This window comes from Melopsittacus undulatus, chromosome 3 (assembly GCF_012275295.1).
Source record: "Melopsittacus undulatus isolate bMelUnd1 chromosome 3, bMelUnd1.mat.Z, whole genome shotgun sequence".
NCBI classification, from domain to species: Eukaryota; Metazoa; Chordata; class Aves; order Psittaciformes; family Psittaculidae; genus Melopsittacus; species Melopsittacus undulatus.
The window spans coordinates 42,590,016-42,610,218 of NC_047529.1; the positions used below are offsets into that span (position 1 = coordinate 42,590,016).

General features: G+C 35.3%; 1 protein-coding gene across 1 annotated transcript in view; it reads left to right on the forward strand.

Annotated features, from left to right (window-relative positions):
* Positions 1–20,203, forward strand: part of ADGRB3 (adhesion G protein-coupled receptor B3) — a 461,694-nt gene that overhangs the window by 254,881 nt on the left and 186,610 nt on the right. The window contains exons 12-14 of the mRNA XM_013130073.2: positions 9,674–9,820; positions 10,425–10,500; positions 18,085–18,187. Of these exons, the coding sequence (XP_012985527.1) occupies positions 9,674–9,820; positions 10,425–10,500; positions 18,085–18,187 (326 nt within the window). The remainder of the gene's footprint in view (positions 1–9,673; positions 9,821–10,424; positions 10,501–18,084; positions 18,188–20,203) is intronic.

Below are 20,203 nucleotides of genomic sequence, written 5' to 3' on the forward strand. Positions count from 1 at the left end.
GTAGGTTTATACATCAAATCTCCTATTTCCATGCCTGAGAATTCGCTTCTTATATCACCTTTCAATATCCTGCATAACTTAGTTCACATCTTTCTAGATTTCTGAATTACAGGATTTAGTTGTCATTTCCCTACAGGTAATACAATGGCCATCTTCCCTTTGCTTCAATTTACTACTTCTGGGAAGTAATTATTCTCCCTCTATTTTTTAATAGTTCTTAGTGGATATCTGATCAGCAGTAATCCTGATAAATAAATATAAAAATGAGCAATTTCTCTCAACTTTTCTTCTTTCTCTCTTATTCTGATGACAGCTCCATCATCATTCCCATCTTCTGAGCTCACTATCTTAATATTATCTCCACTCTCACTCTCTTTTTCTCTTGCTATCAGCTAAAATCACCAGCACAGACACTTTCTCCAGTCACCTTAGTGATCAGAAAATGCTTGGTTTCTGTGCCTTCCCTGTGCAGTCAACCTAAATTAGTGCTGCAGGTGGCCTCGACCCCTCAGTATTATCATGGTTTTCACCTTTATGTCTGTAACATTAAACCTCATTCACTTAAATGCCAGCTCATTCTATCTTCTGCATCAGCCTCCTTCTTCTATCTTGCTTTATGCTGAGTCTTTCTTTTCCTTGAGAAGGGCTTTGTGACAAGGCAAGAGTTGGTAAAGGAGACCTTAGTCTTAGTAGCATGAATGAACAGTAATAATACAAAGAAATGGAAAAAAAATAAAGCTGTTTCAAAAACACAGAGTACCTTGGATGAGGCTCTGGGTCTCTTTGGCTCTCCATGTCTTCTTCAGTATAACTCCTAGAAGATGGAGTCGGCTTCTAGTTAATGAAATATGTCTTCCTACTATGTTTTATTTAAAGTATTTTTCTGAATAATCATATATTTCAGGAAGCATTCCATTCATCATGAAAACGTCTTCTTCTAACTTCTCATAAAAAGATTGTTTACATTTTCACTAGTTTAGTTGAGTTTTCTTCAAAATTGTGAGTCAGATTTTAAAATTTTAAAGTGATTTTGTTTTTTGTGTTCCACATTGGAAAGCTGCAAATAGCCATATTCATCTTCAGTCTGCATTAATAGTAAGAGTAACAATGACTAAAAATTATAAAAATGCTAAGGTTATTATCTTTTTTCACCTAGTGACACATGCAGAAGTATAGAACATGAAACAAATATATGATTATATCATATGATGCATTTCTGTACACAAACTCTTTCACAAGGAATAAACTTTAGTAGCTTTCATAATCTTTTTTGTTGTTGAGTTGTTTTTTTTTTAAGAAAGATTTTGTCCATAACAACAATTATTAATGTTTTAATGTTTTATTTTACATTTTTACTTCCATGCCTGGAACAAGGAAAGGTTTGTGGAAAAAAAAGAATTGTAATCCTATGCTTAATCTGTTTCAATTTTATCACTTAGATTTTTTATTATAATGCATATACAATAAGGAACCACTCATGAGAATGTATAAGCATATGTGATGTTTCATGAGTCTGCATAATCAATATATTCCTAGTTGTTCCTTAAATACAGAATTTGATACTGACCAACAAGAGTGCAGAAAATCAAAGGGAAACACTTGCCTGCTGCATGTGAGTTTATTTTTGTAAAACTTACATAAATAGCAGAAAAGATCTGAGTGTTTATTAAATGCATCCTGATACTTGCCTGAAACCATGCTGATTTCTAACTCATTCTAAATATTGTACTCGTCATGTTATTGATATGGTATCATAATACTGGGATTTGTTACAGGCTTTTGGGAGCATATTCAGATATCATGCAGTTATGTGACTGCTTGTGTGTTTACTTACTCTTTGTATCATTTAAAGAACTACAGTAGTTTGCAAGCTTAAAATACAAATTAGTTCACTAATTCCTAAGGTGCTTATCACAGATAAATGTACTGTTTTACAATAAAAAGGGTAACAGGTATCTTTCTTAGCTATTCCATTGCCTATGGAATACAGAAGGGAAATGTTCAGGCATCCCTGTTAAGGTAGCTTGATTAACCTAAAGCATTATTCTTCAAGCAGCAAGCCCATTTAAGGCACAGTTTGCTTGATACTAAATGAAGGACTCATGCATAATTCATGCCTGACTAGTAAAAAATATCTATGAAATGTCTACTTCTGCTTCTGCCTACATCAGTACTGTGTCTTGCTGCCCAAAGCTTGGACAGTCAGAGGACAGCTGCTGTGGGCTGATGAATTTCAGGGATGCAAGGGCACAGAAGGGTTCTAGGAACATCCCTTTCTTGTCTGCCAGTGAAGAAGCAGGTTAACAGGGTTCTAATTTAAAAAGACATAATTTCTTTTTTTAAAGTCATAAGAAGTAATACATCTGTCATAAGAATTAGTAGGAACGTTTTGACCATTGTTTGCTGTTGGCTAACTGTGGGGTGATGCGTATTATTTACTAGAGGGAGAACTACCTGCTTATTTTTCCTATGTTCATATAAGAGGATGCCACTTCACCACAGTCCTTCTGTTATACATAATCTTGTGGATGGTAAGAGGTAGATTTGTCTTTGTACTGAGAGGATTTTAAAGGCCTGTTCACACGCAGAGCTCTGTAACAAATCTAGAGATCCACAAAATGGTCTTCTTGAAAAGGGAGTTTCACCATTTGTGTTTATTGCAGTTTGTCTTTAAAGCGGCTAGAGCAAATCTGTTATGAATATCATCTCCAATATGTTTATGTGGTTTTTCGATGATGAGTCAGGCAAGACTTTTTTCCCTGTGTATTGCACATAAGCTGAATTAAATGAACTTATTTATTCTGTAAAAAACCCAAAGGTTTTACATTTAGGTTTGATCAAATAATTTTATATTGTATAAATATGGTTCTAAATGTGTCTTCTCAACAAAGATGTTTGCAGAAATATTTAGTATTCTGAATTTTAATAAAAATCTTTCCATATTCTTTATTCTGAAGATATCCTTGACAATGGCAGCTCTAATCATCACTCTTTTATCCAGAAATAAATTCAACAGTAGTTGTTCTAGAAGGGCATTAAAATATCCACTGTGAAATATCAAAACTGTCATGTAATTAACTCAAGTTTACTAAATGCTGAATAGCATATGTAGAATCATATAATCATAGAATAGTTAGGGCCGGAAAGGACCTTACATCAAGTTCCAACCCCCCTGCCATGGGCAGGGACACCTCACACTAAACCATGCCACCCAAGGCTCTGTCCAACCTGGCCTTGAACACCACCAGGGATAGAGCATTCACAACTTCCCTGGGCAACCCATTCTAGTGCCTCACCACCCTAATAGTCACCACCCTCTCTCGTATGCTGGCAATGGACATGTCAAAATAAGACAGGAAAAGAGCAACTGATGCTAATAATATGCATACCCATTTTCTTTTAAGTCTGTTGACTGAAATGCAGTCAAATTCAGAGTTCTGCTTTCTTGCTCTGACAGGGAGGTTTAAACAGAAGTTAACATCTTCTGCTAGTCCCATAAATTTCTGTATCTAGTTTTCCAATTCAGTCAAGGCACTGATGCCTTTTAAAAAAAATAATTCTCATTAATCTCTATCATAAATAATTTTAAATTAGGCATCAACATAGTTAATGCGATGGTAACAAACCCAGAATGTTACCACTTATGTGACAGGAGAATCAGAACTAGTGTTGTGCCTCTTTTGTAAATATGTAAGTGCTACAGAATTCAGATGCAGATTTTGAGCATCTTTTCTAAAAGTTTTGGTTCAGTCTTTGATAAGGAAAGAGATAAACTGTTTAATTTGAAAGAGATCAACTGTTTAATTTGGCTTGTGTTATAATTTTGAAACTTAAATCTCTACTGTGAGAACTGAAGTTGTATTTAGCTCATGAGCAAACATACAGTTGTTTTTTTGCCATGCCTTTCAGTGAATCTGATTTCCTGTTCTAAAGTGACAAATATTATTCAAAGGACTGATTCTGAAGTGTTACCAGTTTTGCTGAACGTGGAGGCTAATGGGTGGATAGTAAAGAGAAGAGGAAGATGATTCATGCCATTTCTTTGTTGCTTTTTTATTATTATTGTTATTATTTAGCAACTCAGGTCAGTCAGAGAGCTAGTGGAAGTTGCACTAGCAGCTTATAACTCATGCAGGGTATGGGTATCATGGCAATACATTTCAGCTTTTCTATTCTAGGTCATGATATGCAAGGACTACCATAGAAGAACTATGCAATTTTTATTTCCCTCAGAACTTTTTGGACATGTAAATTAGCCACATTTCTGCTGCTCCAAATGAACTGCTTAGATATCATTCACACATTATGGTGTGTAATCAGCTTACTTGAATAGTCATGGAAAATTCTCCATTTCTATGAGTTTAGATATAAGTAGTTCCAAAGATGTTTAATTTTACTCTGTAAGTAAAAACAGTAGCTGCCAATTCTGAAATTTTCAACAAAGCAGTACTGAACAGGTTGTCTGCAATTGCTGCATGAAAATGAAATAAAGGGAAAATGAGACGTATTTGTAAAGGATATTAAAATGAATCCATTAGAGGTCAAAGCAATCACTATATTGATTAGACTACACTACTTAAATAGTTTTTTTCTGGAATAATAATTATTATGGAGTCATCAAATATGTATGCATTCTCATGTGTAATTGAAGCATTGCCTTGCAATTTATACTAATGTGCATCAAAAGAATGCTTGAATCATTCTAAAAATAAGGATCTTTTCTTCTGTGTTCCAGCAAGTTTAAACTTTTAGAAATCTCATTAAAATTGTAATTAAAAGCATATAGGAACCACAACAAGAGAGGCTGCCCAGAGAATGAAAGAACACAACATATTCTGCACTCTAAATATATTTCTCTACATTCAGACTTCCTATCTCTAAAGTTTTTTCATGCCATAAGCCTTCTGGGTGGTTTTTACATTTTTGTTTCATGCAGGTTAAGTCAAAACCAAATACTTTTTCCAAATTAATGAAACCTCTACTTTTTTTTTTATTTTTTTTTCCAATGCCTGGAATATTATAGGAATTCCCTTAATACAAGTAAATAAAAATAAGATTTTTTCATATTGAAAATTTTTGATTAATTTTGTCTACAGCAGGGTATGTACAACCTGTAAGAATGATCTGAGGAGTAACCAAGCTGAGTGTTTCTCACTATTGTCTTCAGCACAAAAAGTCCAAGTTAGATTAAAACAGAGTAATATATTACAGCAATAACTCAAATATGTTTTTTATCTAAGACAGTAAGACATGCTGTGGCTGGTGTATATGGGAAGTTTTAAGTTTTAAAGTCCCTTGATTTAAAATGACACATGGAGATTTTTTTTCAATTTCTGTTTACATAATTTTCATTTTAGTTTTTCTTCTCTTTTTCATCTTTTTTTTTTTCACTTTACAGTCTCACTAATATTCCCATTAACTGTTTCTTCAGTATTATACTACTTCTGTGTGTGCATAAACAAGCAAAGCTTTTGGTTCCCTTATTTGGAGCATTGTTTTCTAATGCAAGCATAATGTTAAAATAATACAACAAAGTACAAAGTGAATGACATATCATTCTGTCTGACAGGCTGAGAAAGTTGGAGCTGTTCAGCCTGGAGAAGAGAAGGCTGCGTGGAGACCTCATAGCAGCCTTCTAGTGTCTGAAGGGGGCCAACAGGGATGCTGGGGAGGGACTATTCATTAGGGACTGTAGTGATAGGACAAGGGGTAATGGGTTGAAACTTAAACAGCAGGGGTTTAGACTGGATATAAGGAAGAAATTCTTTACTGTGTGAGTGGTGAGGTACTGGAATGGGTTGCCCAGGGAGGTAGTGAATGCTCCATCCCTGGCGGTGTTCAAGGCCAGGTTGGATGAAGCCTTGGGTGATATGGTTTAGTGTGAGGTGTCCCTGCTCATGGCAGGGGGGTTGGAACTAGATGATCATGAGGTCCTTTCCAACCCTAATTATTCTATGATTCTATATAAGAAGCCTAAATCTGAATTTCTGACATGTGAGAAAAATCTGTGTTTCTGACCCAGCACCTGAATTATACATTCCCCTCTAACAGGCCTGTTGATTTTTCTGCTCACAAGAAGTAATTATTTCATACTGCAGACTAAAACTGAGTTAAAAACCAGCAAAGCCAGATTTCACTATGGAGATACAGCTGGTTATGCTCTTAAGATTTAATTGAAATGAGTTTTAGGGTAATATTTTATATATTAACTTCTTTAAAAAGATAAAATACAATTCACAATGGCACTGAAAAGGTGAAGACATGGGAACTGATTCATGTGTCCACCTGCCCATTTTGACAGATTCAGCTAGTTCCCTCCAGTGAGATTCTATTAAATTATCTTATACTTTCAAACATCAGTGCCATGTAGTAAATTGGTAGGGACATCCCCTTGGAATCATTCAACAAAGTGGCTAAAAAGGGATCTAATAATCTGTCTGGATCAGTAAGTGGCAGACTTTGCAGGACGTTTTGACAAATCTGTTTCAACTATTGGTTTATGTGGGCTGTGCACTGTCTCTGTCTGCAGAGATCCAAAATTTCCAGAATGTTAAGGCTGCATCTTCTATGAAATTAAATAAAGACACTTCCATTTGATTGTGAGTAGAAGAAAAACTTGTATGAACCATGACTGGGAATTTATAGGAACATAAAATCATTTAGGTTGGAGATTGTCTTTGAGATAAACTGAATATAAATATCTTTATTGAATATAAGCCATAATCCAAATGTTTAGGTTTTATAGACTTATAGAATAGTTAGGGCTGGAAAGGACCTTAAGATCATCTAGTTCCAACCCCCTGCCATGCGCAGGGACACCTCATACTAAACCATGCCACCCAAGGCTCTGTCCAACCTGGTCTTGAACTTATCTAGGGAGGGAGCATTCACAACTTACTTGAGCAACCCATTCCAGTACCTCACCACCCTAACAGTAAAGAACTTCCTCTTATCCAATCTAAACGTCCCCTGTTTACATTTTAACATGTTACCCCTTGTCCTATCACTACAGTCCCTAATGAAGAGTCCCTCTCCATCATCCCTGTAGGCCCCCTTCAGATACTGGAAGGCTGCTAGATGGTCTCCACGCAGCCTTCTCCAGCCTGAACAGCCCCAGCTTTCTCAGGCTGTCTTCATAAGGGAGGTGCTTCAGTCCCCTGATCATCCTCGTGGCCCTCCTCTGGACTTGTTCCAACACTTCCATGTCATTTTCATGTTGAGGACACCAGAACTGCACACAATACTCCAAGTGGGGTCTCACAAGAGCGGAGTAGAAGGGCAGGATTACCTCCTTCGACCTGCTGGTCATGCTCCTTTTGATGCAGCCCAGGATACGGTTGGCTTCATGGGCTGCAAGCACACACTGAAGCTGGCTCATCTTCATTTTCTCATTGACCAACACCCTCAAGTCCTTCTCTGCAGAGCTGCTCTGAATCTCTTCTCTGCCCAACCTGTAGCTGTGCCTGGGATTGCTCCGACCCAGGTGTAGGACCTTGCACTTGGCATGGTTAAACTTCATGAGGTTGGCATCAGCCCACCTCACAAGCATGTCAAAGTCCCTCTGGATGGCATTCCTTCCCTCCAGCATATCAACTGAACCACACAGCTTGGTGTCATTGGCAAACGTGCGGAGGGCACCCTCAATCCCACTGTTCATGTCACTGACAAAGATGTTGAACAAGAACAAAGATGTTTAGGTTTAGGTTATGTGCTAGGTTTTGTGCTATTCATCATGTAAATTAACAAGTATTTTGGAATCTCTGTTTCTAAGTACTGCTTAGATACTGTGATGAAGGGTCCAATTTAAAATACAGAGACAGGCATAATATGTATCCTAGACCTTCACTATTTATCCAGTGTTTTTCTGTTTTGGATAGTGAATTCCACAGAATAACACTGATTTCCTATTTCAGCAAAGGGACCTGGCGTCTGAAAGGTGAATGAAATATTAAGGCTCTACTAGCTAGTTAGGTAGAGAGAGATAGACAGACATACATTGTGTAAATAAAAAAAGCAATACTGTCTTATACAGGCTATATTTAATTTTAAAAACTGAATAACAGTGGGTTCAATTTTATTTATGTGGCAAATAGTTAAAATTACTGTTAAATTTTAAGATCTATTAGAAAAATATCCATTTTTATGGTATTAATATATTCTGTGTAACCATTGATTACATGTGAAAACACACAATCTATCTTATGCCTTAGTAATTTTGAAACACCTTAACTCTTCCCCCTCTACACACTACCTGAAAACTCACAAGACTAATCATTCCTTTAGGGCTGTGAATGTATTTGCCAGTTCCATCCCAAAGGGGCTTAGAACTAGTGTTGTAAAGTCCTGATGATAGTTGTGTTAATGGAAAGCCTGAAATAACCTGAAGTACCACCGCACTAATGTGATTCTATAATACATAACCAGTCTAATTTGCAAATAAAGTCAGTTATCAAAGAATACATTTGTAGAATTAACATTGTTAACCTCTTAATTTTCCTCTTCCCTTAGATCTGAATTACAGTTTCCTTTCAAATAAAATTCACTGATGAGATACATAATGGTTTTCTACTTTAATTTTGCTCTTCTGATTGCTTTTACAGCTGTCCCCCATTGTCTTTATATTTAACCCCTTTGCAGAGTCCTTGCAGTGGAATCATTATGCAGATCAAAGTATAGTCCTAATGTTCAAACTCTTCCAAGTACATTAGCCTCTTCATAAATTGATTAGGAAGAGCATTGCGCAGGAAATGGCTATCAACATGGCTTATATTAAGAACAGAGCTAGTGCTTCAGATGTGTTGTTTGTCATCTCTCTGAGTGTACGTAAACACTGGCAGCCCTGTCAGTTCATTAGAAGTTGTTTTAGTCTTAGTAGACGCTGACAGTGTTGCCATGGAGTCATACTTAGATTTTACAGCAAAGCTGAAACGTATTTCCGGATAATAGTTGAGTTAGAAAACAGAGAGAAAATGAGAAGGGGTGAACAAAATTCCAAACTGCCTATTTTTAGATTTGATACCTACTTCTGTCTTTCTATATCTATTGCAGAGATAATAGTGATGTTGTTTGGGGCTTGGTTGTTTGGAGTCTTTTTGGATGGAGAAAGTATAATTAAGATTTCAGAATGGGGATTATTCTTCAAAGAAAAGGAGACAAGTGCTATTCCACATTACTCTCATTTACACGGAAACAATGAGGCCTTTTAATATGTGAATCTCCTTAATGGGTCTATCTTGAAATTGTGCCTGTATATGGGATAAAAGCTCTGTTATTGCTTCATTAGCCTCCATCTAGCGCTTATGATTCCCAAAGCAATTTGCAGCATCCTCTTCCTTTCATTGTTACATTTGATAATTTTAAAATTTACTCTGAACATACAATGATGTCTTATGTTCAAATTTCAAGGTATAAGACAGAACACTCAATAATCCCTGTTAAGAAACTTGATCAGAATCTGGCTAACAAATGATACACTTAATGCCACACACTTAATCCATAGTTGAACTGCATAATAAAGAGAAGACTGCACTTTCTCTTAGTTAGTGTCCTGTAAATTCCTGGTTTACTTCAAATGTATTATTAAACATTTTTGTTGTTGCTGTACTGTTATCATCATATGATTCTTTAAAGTATGCTACACAATTTCATTTCATTCTGTAATTTCTCTTACTAGTGGCTAGCATTCAGAAGCTTCCTGCTGCATCTGTTTTAACCGACATCAATTTTCCCATGAAAGGAAGAAAAGGAATGGTTGAGTGGGCACGAAACTCAGAAGACAGGGTTGTCATTCCAAAAAATATCTTCACCCCTATGTCAACAGGTAAAAAAGCATATCAGCATGTTGATTTTCTGTTAGCTTTAACAAGGGAGCTCAAAATCTTTGCCTCATAGGATCACTGTATGATACAGAAGTAATTTTGTCCATCTTCAAAAGAAATTCTGTGCGCAAGAATGTACCTATGATGGCATGAGGTGACCTGAAGTGCAGCTCTGCTGAGCCCCCTGAAGGTGCTTCTCTGCAACAGACTGATATATTCCAGAAGGTCACCTAACTTCTACTAAAGGATGCTCATCAGGCAAATTACCCTTATTTCAGTTATCTGACATTAGAGAATTTACTTGGTAGGCATTAAACTCTAAAGACAGTCTTGAGGGATATTTAATTATAAAGGTAAATGAACTAGTGTGGACATCAGTACACAGTGATGGATTTTCTGAAAATTTTGGTTTCAGTGGTCTAAATCTTTTGATATATTCCTGACAGTTGCATCTTTCTGACAGACTTCCAGAATATAATTCAGAATGAGGATGGTTTATTTAAAATAAAATTTCTGTTAGAAAGATAAATGGTCTTCACAGTTTTTTAGGCTGACAAAGGCTTGGAAAAGAGAGTTTAAAAATCTTTTCTTCCTTTCTCTTTCCAGAACTAGATGAATCAACTGTATTTGTACTTGGAGCAGTGCTATACAAAAATTTAGAACTCATTTTGCCCACTTTGAGGTAAGAAATTTCATAAATACAATATGAATTAAAATATTCCCGAATCATAACCACACTACCTGTTGGGTTGAAAGCAGACAATTAAGTCTGTCCGTTTTGGTATTGTTTGATTGTATTTTTTTTCTGTTAGTATTTATTTCTTTCCTTCATGCTTGGTTGTTTTTATGATGGAAGTAGTTTTTTTATCAGATTAGCTTAGTTTGTATTTTATGTAGTCTATATTAAGCTTAATTACAGAAATGTTTGGCTAAAAGTATGCCCACTGATGTACATTAATGCTCAGGCTATTTACAGTTGTGCTTCAAACTACTGTTTGTCCAATTAGTAAAGTGGTCTAATAATGACATAACCTACGCAGACAACTTTAGTTATCAACCTACATCTGCAGATGTCTCCAGTAGTAGATTTACAAGTACATTTTCAGTGCAAGTTCTATTCAGAAGGCACAGCAGAGCTGTTGAGAGGATTGATCTTAGAAATAAGACATGCATGTGCCTGAACAGATGTGGTATGTCAGTTATGAGGGCCATACACATGCATAAAGAAATAAGCCGGTATCTTGTTTCACTTTTCCTGTCTGTACTTGAAAACGGAAAATTTGGAAATAAACACCACTTCTTCTCAAATTACTGGTTAAGAACATTCATAACCCATTAATACTATCTTATTTCACATTAGCAATAACATGAAATAATATATGCACCATTGGTGAACTAGTGTCCTTTTATGATAAAAGAAATGGGTGCAGATTATGTCACAGTAGCTGCTAATGAATTCACAATAATTGAAAAGAATAGTAATTAGGAAACCACCAAATCACCTTTCTCTACTTTGTTTAACCAGAACTTCAGGATTTGAAACAAAGGATGCTACAAAACAGGGTTTTGTCAAAATCCATTGGAAAACAAAAGACTCAGTCCTAAGAAAGCAAACAAACAATCAAAGAAAAAACAAACAAAGAAAAAAACAAACAAAAAATGCTTCCCAGTAAAGTTCAATGCACTTTACAAGGAGTAGCTGCAATGCTGGGAACAGAAATCTGCCTGAGAGTGCAATTTGAACAGTGCTGTCCTGGCAGGACACCTGAAAGCCTGGGGAGTGCTGTTGAGAGCCATCTATGCTTAAGGCATGATCCACTTCTGAAATGTCACTAAGCCCTTTCCATTTGTTTTGACACTTCCTGAAATTAGACAGGAAGGGATGTTTGTGACAAGTATTTTTTTCTTCTTTTCTCCTTTATTCAAAGAAACAGAGCCAAATGTTTTTTGTCCTGGTTTAACCAGGACGCTATTGTAGTCAGTCTTTTTTGGCAGATCTTAGAGCTAATCTGCCAGTCCCTGGAGAGCATTGAGGTGGCTGTGTGCTTTCAGATCTTAATTTTGTAATGGACAGGTGATGATCATGTCTTTTCAGCTCTCTCACAGGTCAACAGTTTCAAATTATAGAAAACAAGTGTGAATCCTGGATTTGCTTATATGAAAAAAACTTTTAGGGCATTTATTTCATCCATTAGTAGAGTGAAATTTGTGGATTACTTACTAGATTTTCCCTAAAATCAATAGCATCTAGAGTAGCAGGAGTAGGGGCAGAACAGGGACATAAAAGTACAGCACCTTAAGTACAAGGGACTATGAGAAAGTGCATCTCAGTTCCCAAATGTTTTGTTTTAATCTGTTCTACTTTCAGCTGGTTACTGATTTGCACCACAAATTTGGCTATTTTACTGGGCAATTCAGTTCACAGGCAGGTTTTATGAGCTTCTGAAGCAGAATGGTCTAATAATATATGTATATTTATTCACAAATGAAGTCCTTAGAAATTCAAATACTAGGATATCCCACTTTGCCTCTGAATATGTTCAATATTATTTGAATCCAATTCTTAGATGCCCAAGAAAAGGAAACAAGCACTATTACTTCCTCTTATGTATGTGAATAAGGGATAAAAGTAATTATTAATCTGTGATATAAAAATATAACACAGATTCTCAGGTACCTCTAGCCTCTTTATTTAGATTACAATGCCACAGTAATTCCCTGCATTTCTTTAATATTTATAATGATGTTATATTGAAACTTGTACAGCTTACAGTTCTTACCTCCTCAGAAAATGTGTCATGTTGGATTTCTTTCCTTATGGCAGTAACACTGAAAATTTGATCTCATGCCTTTAAAATAGTACCTCAAAGGTGGCACCATTTTAAACTGTTTTTATAGAATCATTGAATCATTGAACAGTTTGAATGAAAAGGGACTTTCAAAAATCACCTAGGTCAATCACCCCTGCCATGGGCAAGGACACCCTCCACTAGACCAGGTTGCTTAAAGCTGCATCCAACCCGACCTTGAACACTTCCAGGGATGGGACATCCACAGCTTCTCTGCGCAACCTGTACTAGGGTCTCACCACCCTCACTGTAAAAAATGTCTTCCTTATAACTGATCTAAATCTACCTTTTTTCAGTTTAAAACCATTGCAACTTGTCCTGTTATTATAGGCCTTGGTAAAAAGATCTCTATCTTATAAGACCACTTTATATATTGAAAGTCTGTGATAATGCCTTCCTGGAGCTTTTTCTTCTCCAGTCTGAGCAACTCTCTCAGCCGCTGATCATTTTTGTGGCCCTCCTTTTGGACCTGTTCCAACAGTTCCGTGTCTTTCCTGTATTGATGACTCCAGAGCTGAATGCAGTTCTCCAAGTCGGATTTCACAAAAGCAGAGTTTAGGGGGAGAATCACCTCCTGAGATCTCCTTGTTACACTTCTTTTGATGCAGCCCAAGATATGGTTGGCCATCTCAGCTGCAAGTGCACACTGACAGCTCATACCAACTTTCCAGTGTTCTCAAGTCCGTTTCCACAGGACTGTTATCAATCTCTTTATCCCCTAGCCTGTACTGATATTAGGGATTGCTTCAACTTTGCAGTTGGCCTTCTTGAAATTTAAGAAGTCCGCACGGGTCCCTCCTCAGGTCTGTCAAGGTCCCTCTGGATGGTACTTCTTCACTCCAGCGTATCAACTACAGCACTGAGGTTGGTGTCCTCTGCAAATTTGCTGAGGATGAACTTGATCCCACTGTCTATATCACTAATGAAGATAGGAACTGTAGTGATAGGAAAATGAATAATGGCTTAAAACTTAAACAGGGAAAATTTAGATTGGATATAAGGAAGACATTTTTACTGTGAGGGTGATTAGAGATTGGAACAGGTTACCAGTGGATACCCCATCCCTGGAAGTGTTCAAGGCCAAGTTGGATGTGGCTTTGAGCAACCAGGTCCCATGGGTGGTGTCCTTGCCTATGTTAGGGGTGTTGGAACTAGATGATCTTAAGGTTCTTTCCAACTCTAACCATTCTATGATTGTATATTAACTGCTATTGAATGCATTTTTATGCATCAAACAATTTTAAATGTTCATTCAGATGGAGTTCAGAATTAGAAAAAAGCTGCAACTGTGGTTAGTGCTGAATTAGTTGAGCTATTATACTCTTCAAAAATTAGAAAGGCAGTGGGGTGGTTTATCATTTTACAGTCATTCAGGGACATGAATGAAGGTTTCTGTATATCCCATTGAGTTGGGAAAAGTTTTATTTTTGTTTCCTTACATTTTGCATTGAAAAACTATCTTACGTGGGTTTATATTAATTACAATTTGTACCAATCTTATTTAACTGTAATAAGCACTATCATGATAACCATATTATTGCTGAACATAGTGAAATGCTTTACCTCAGTAGCATTGTGTATGAAGTAAACACTATAGAATGTGAAGGCAGGCAACATCATTTAGTTTTTAAATGGTGCCTAGAAGTGTGGTAGCTATGCACAATGTAGGAATTAAAAAATCATTCTGGATAAGTATCTTATGTGGTGCTGTTCTAAATAAAATGACAGTTGACAAAATATACTAGTGATGGGAATAAAGATAAACAAAACAATAAACCAAGGTAAAATCAGATCATGTTTTAGTTCAAAGATCACATTATTTACATCTTAACCTGGTAAAAGAGGTGATTTTTACTGGTTGTAGTAAAATCTACCAATTCCAATGTGATTTCAGTCCCTGGCTTTACAGGGATTAAAGTGAGAGTAAAGTAAATATGTGATTGTAGTTCTCAGAAGAGCAATGGTAACACACATTCCGATACATCCGTCAATATCAGCTCTAGAAGGTACGGAAGCTTCTGCTTCATTCCAAGGAACTTCATTGTTTAAAATAAACAAACAAATAGATTTAAAAGTATCTCAGTATATCTTTTGAGAAAATCTGTCAAAGCACCTAACCACAGAATCCCCATCTGGTACATCACAGGTGTTCTGTGAGTAAAATGAGGATTTCATTATCTAGGACAGCCTACACAATATATTTCACAAACTCTAAAATTCGCTACATTTTACCATTTGGGCTTGATTTCTCTTGTTTTTACTGGCATAGAGTCCATTAAAAATAAGCCTTATAAACACAATGTGAGATGAGAACTTGGCAATTTCATTAATATGGATTTTTTTGGACAATGCATTTAAGGCTAGTGGTATATGTATAATATTAAAATAATTTTGATAGTATTGTTTAAACAAGAGGTTAGAGGAAGGTAATTTGTTCTTCCTTATATAAATAAAATAATTGTAGGGTTTTTTTCCATGCACAAGTAAATAAACTTCATCTAATTCTGTTTCTTAATATACTTTGCTGCAGTGTGCTACTCTTGTAATGTCATGAGTATTTTTAAAAATCAGATATTGAAATACTGAATATTTTGAGTACTATGGAATGAGTATTATTTCAATAGTTCTTGCATCTGTGAGCATGTTTATGTTATTTTTAAGTTCACAGAAAATTGATTCTCAGTATAATACTCATCTAAAAGATGTTATATATGATTCCTCTGTGAGCACTCTGAAGTAATACATAGCATATTGCCATATTCTAAGATAGTTTTTTCCTTTGAAAAATAATAACAAAGAAAGAATAATTGATTTTCCTACAGCAAGCTTTTTTTTCACATCACTTAAAACAGCTATTGTACTTTTCCTGCTGTAATTTCCTGCACTGAAATGTTCTCTTTCCCCATTTCCTAACCCCCTCCTTCCAATGCTATACAGCCAAAAAGACCCTTAAACTTCCTTAGGTCAGCTTTCTTAGACTGAGGATGTAGTACCTCAGATGGGCTTTTCCTGCATTGCATTACTGCTATAGCATCCATAATTTTTCTGTAATATGTACCACATTCACTCATTGAACTATAACTTCTTTCATGTTTTCTTGAGATAGCAACATGCTTTATTCATAAGTTCATTTTTCTTGAGCAAGAGAGTCATTCTAAAAAGAAAAGAAAACCTAAATGTCATATCACATAGAATCAATATGTATACTCCTATAAAAGAATACCCTCAAGATGTATACCCAGGTAGAAATAAAGGCTTAGCAAAGTAACTCTATTATATTAATAGCTATTAATTCAAATTGAAAAAATCACTAGGACAGCAGCTCTGGAAGTTCTTATTGAGCCTTTAACAAACTGTCATTTTGAATCTTCAAATATTTATTCAACCATAGGAAATTCTCATTACTACAATGTTTTAATCTTTCATTCAGTGGCATCTTAACATGCTATGTGGGTTTAGAATATACTTGCCAGATTGTATGCTTCCAGGGACTATATAAACAGTTAAAAACTAGATATGCAACTGGGTATTCAGCCCAGGACAGCAGTGAGTGACACAGATTTCATTACACAGAAATATAGCCAGTTACATTTGTTTTCCGGTGAAACAACCTGGCAGGGGCTCTTGAGAATGCAGGTGGATTGGTAGAGTTTTAAAAAGACTGAAGTAAAATTTATGTAGCAAGATTACAATCTAGGCACATTATGTGCTCTTTTGTATCTCACCCTATGCCCATGGGAATTGTACCAGAATTAGATACAGAAAGGAGATGTTTCTCTATCACAAAGACTGACTGTGATCAAATACTGAAGTATCAGTATTTACATTAGCTTATGTGAATTTCCAAAAGGGACAAAATCTTTTAATGGTTAGTAAGCTCTGTTTCTTCCCATCTTGATCTGTTCATCAGTATTGTATTGATTTGCAGCTTTGTTCTTTTTTAAGAGCACAATTATGTCTCACTTCAGAACATTTATAGGTATTTAGCTACTGTGTATACATAAAGGTGCAGTCACTCCCCCCCCCCCCTGCAGAACACACTGGAAGTTTGCTGAATGTTAATGGCATTCTATTAGGTATGTTTTTGTCAACAATGTGTGAGATTTTAAAGCAAAAAACAAATGGGAGTAATAGGAATTAAATAAAATAGAAAGCCACTTCCATTATATTTCTGTTATATGATTTGGCTGAGTAAAATTGAACTAGAATTCAAACCTTGCCCCAGAAGAATAATTTCCTTCTTGTGCTGAGTAAATTGCCCACTGAGTTAAGTTTCTACTACTGTAACCATGGCAATTCCTGTTTCAGTGATCCAGCAAAATGGAATCCTCTCCTAAAAGCCATTTCCCTAGAGAAAATAATCAATTAAACAACAAAAATAACAAAAGAAAACTTATACTTTCTATTGTAATTACATCTAAACTGCCTAGTTTCTTTGATAACGTATATCATATAACATGAATATATGTTTATGTGAGACTTTATGTTTTTTTATGTGCAATCATCAGAAAGTGTTGAAAGCAGCACAACATACAAAGGAAAACGGTAATGATCATGAGAAACAGTCAGGCTGATAACTGGTGGTTGTTCTAAGCCTGACAAGGTCATCCGAAGCAAGGATGTCACACATGAAAATCCTTTAACATGTCTTTATGCCCGTATTAGTTTAACCTCGGCAATACTAGGTCTATCCTAAAAGGTAGGTGCAAAACATAGTGATGGAAAGAGAGACTGATTGTGAATTATAGAAATTAACAGAAAAGTATTGTTTTAGTAACCTCATACAGTAATATAAGATCAAATCTAATCCCACATATATATGAGAAAAAAAATCATTTGTTTTGGTGAGATTTCTATGGATTATATTTTTAAAAGCACTTAGGGGATAAAGTTGCTCACTCATATTGCAGTGGTTTTTCAAAAACTGGAAACAGGTGGGTTTTTTTTCATGAGCACAAAATCGACAAAACTGTAGAATCTCCCATTGCACTCATCCATCCTCACAGTTTAGCAGTTAGTAGTCAGAAAAAAAGTCCAACAAAGCACTTTGGACAAAAAATTACTGTCTCATAAAACATAGTTGGTGGGTCTGTGTTGAGGGAAGCGAATGATATGCATTCAAACATTGGCAGAATGTTTGTGTCATCAATATATCTTTCTAATTAGTAAATCATAGTTTAAGGAATGGCACTTCTGCCATCATTATTGTTCTTCAGTCTTTAATGTGTTGAGTAAGGTTGGCAATGAGTGAATGTTTTCACCACTCGCAAACAAATATATTTTCTCCCAGAATATTTGTCAGCTAAAGTAATGGAAAATACCCATGACATACTTCCTTAAATGAAATATCAGAAGCCTCACTTAACCTCATACTAACAGAAATTTTACTTGTTTACATTTTTTTTCTTTCTCCTCAGGAATTTTACTGTTGTTAATTCAAAAATCATTGTTGTTACTATACGACCTGAGCCCAGAACTACCGATTCTTTCCTGGAGATAGAACTTGCCCATCTGTCTAATGTAAGTACTAGGATAGTTGATATGCTTTTGCAAGTGTATTTATCAGATCCTATAGTGTAAGAAGTGGGGTTCTTTTAAATACCAGATAATAAAACCCAGTTTAACTGATAAAAGTTAAGCACAGGAACAGTCTAACATACTTTGAAAGTAATGTGTACTTATTTCATGCATATTTTATGCAACACAAAATTAATTGTTGTTCTGTGCGTTCTGAGGTTTTCATTTAAACAACAATTCCTACCAAAACCTCTCCATTAACTGTTTTGATGGACACAATTGAAAGTGTAATGTGCTGAATGCTTAACCTCTTGCTCCCTGAATGAATCATAAAGCTCCGTAGTTCTTAGGACCTTTTCTGTCATTATTTTATACACAAAAGCCATTTTTTACATAACCTGTTGTAGCAGCTTTTAATCTCACATTTTAAATGTTTTAAATCTGAAAGAAGGTATTCTATGTCTAACTATATGAAAAATATTAACAGTTTTTCTTTCTGCTGTCAGCAATCTCCCAGCCGCAAGAAGGAGAATAAAATGTATCTTTGCAGGAAATTTTTGTTGTGTACAATATTGGGAAATAATGTTAAATAACAAGCATGGGAGTAATGGGAGTAATATTTGTGAAGGCAAGGCATATAAATGTTGTTTATGTTACTGAAAGAGTTTACTTTAGTAAAATCATACAGAGTTGATTAGAAAAGACACAGTTACTAGAGCTTTTGTAAATAGTACTGTAAAGGTGTGATTTTTTTGTTATAAACAGTTGCTCAATTGGTCATATAAGTACAGTTCAGCTGGAAGAGTTTCCAATATTCAGTCAGTAGCAAATTTGGATTCGTGTCTCTGGGCAAAAGTATGATGAAAACTCTTTGAATTCTCGATCTTTGATTTACATTTTACTCAAGAAGAAACTGTCAATTTTGCCATCAGTGGTCACTATGACCCACTATTAAGTTCTCAGACAAATGATACTGCAAATAACATCTCCGTGAAATTTACTGCAAAGCCAAGCATAAAAGAAAGGACTAAAACAAACATAAACTAAGCTGACTCCTTACATTTCAGTAAGATTAAAAGTTTATTGATGAAGAACTATGGAGATTTTTTTTTTAATGATTCTCTGATCATATTTAATTTTAATGTTTCAGGATGGGTAGTTTTGGGTTTTAGTTTTATTTCCAACCTAAGTTACATCATATATATTGAAAGAAAATATCAGCCTTTAATATAACTTTTGTTCCTGTCAGAGATTTCATGAAAAATTTAGTAAAGTATTTGCTGAAGTAGACCACAAATTAATTAATTCTATATACAAGGGAAAAAAGAAAAACCAAAAGAAGCCAAAACCACACAAAATTTATTATTTTCTTTTAATATATCCATTTGAGTAATTTAAAAAACAAGTTTTTTCTAAGTTTCAATATCTTGGAGGTGAGATTAAACTTTATTTTTACAAAAGGTGATATTAGAGCCACTGATTTACACTTTGCTTTGTCAACCTTTCAGTAACAGAATATTAATGAGTATTGTATTAGCTCAAGTCTTGACAAGGTAGAAAGACAATAACTATGTAAAAAGCTATCAGAATTTTTTCTTTTTTCATTTGGCTCAATTTTCGTCCTATAATTTAATCCCAAGAAGCATCAAGTACTTGGAACAAATTTCCTGTCCTTAAATTGCGTTTATACACATACTATATTTATATAGGATCTTGATCAGCCTGAATGTAAGAGTTGGATAGGCACATATTGATCTAAAAAATCTGGGAATGGAAATGAGTTGTAAGATTTTAGTATCTTTCAATGTTCCATGATTTTTATATTCAAATTTTAGCCTCCATAATGCAAGTTTGCTTTAAAGAACTAAGGCTCTAGATGCATAAAAATATTATTTTGTAGGTTTGAGTGCTCTTTGCTTTCAGACTGAATATAATTCTAATCTTCTTTGCTATGAGGCTGGTGAGGCACTGGCACAAGTTGCCCAGAGAACCTGCGGCAGCCACATCCCTGGAAGTATT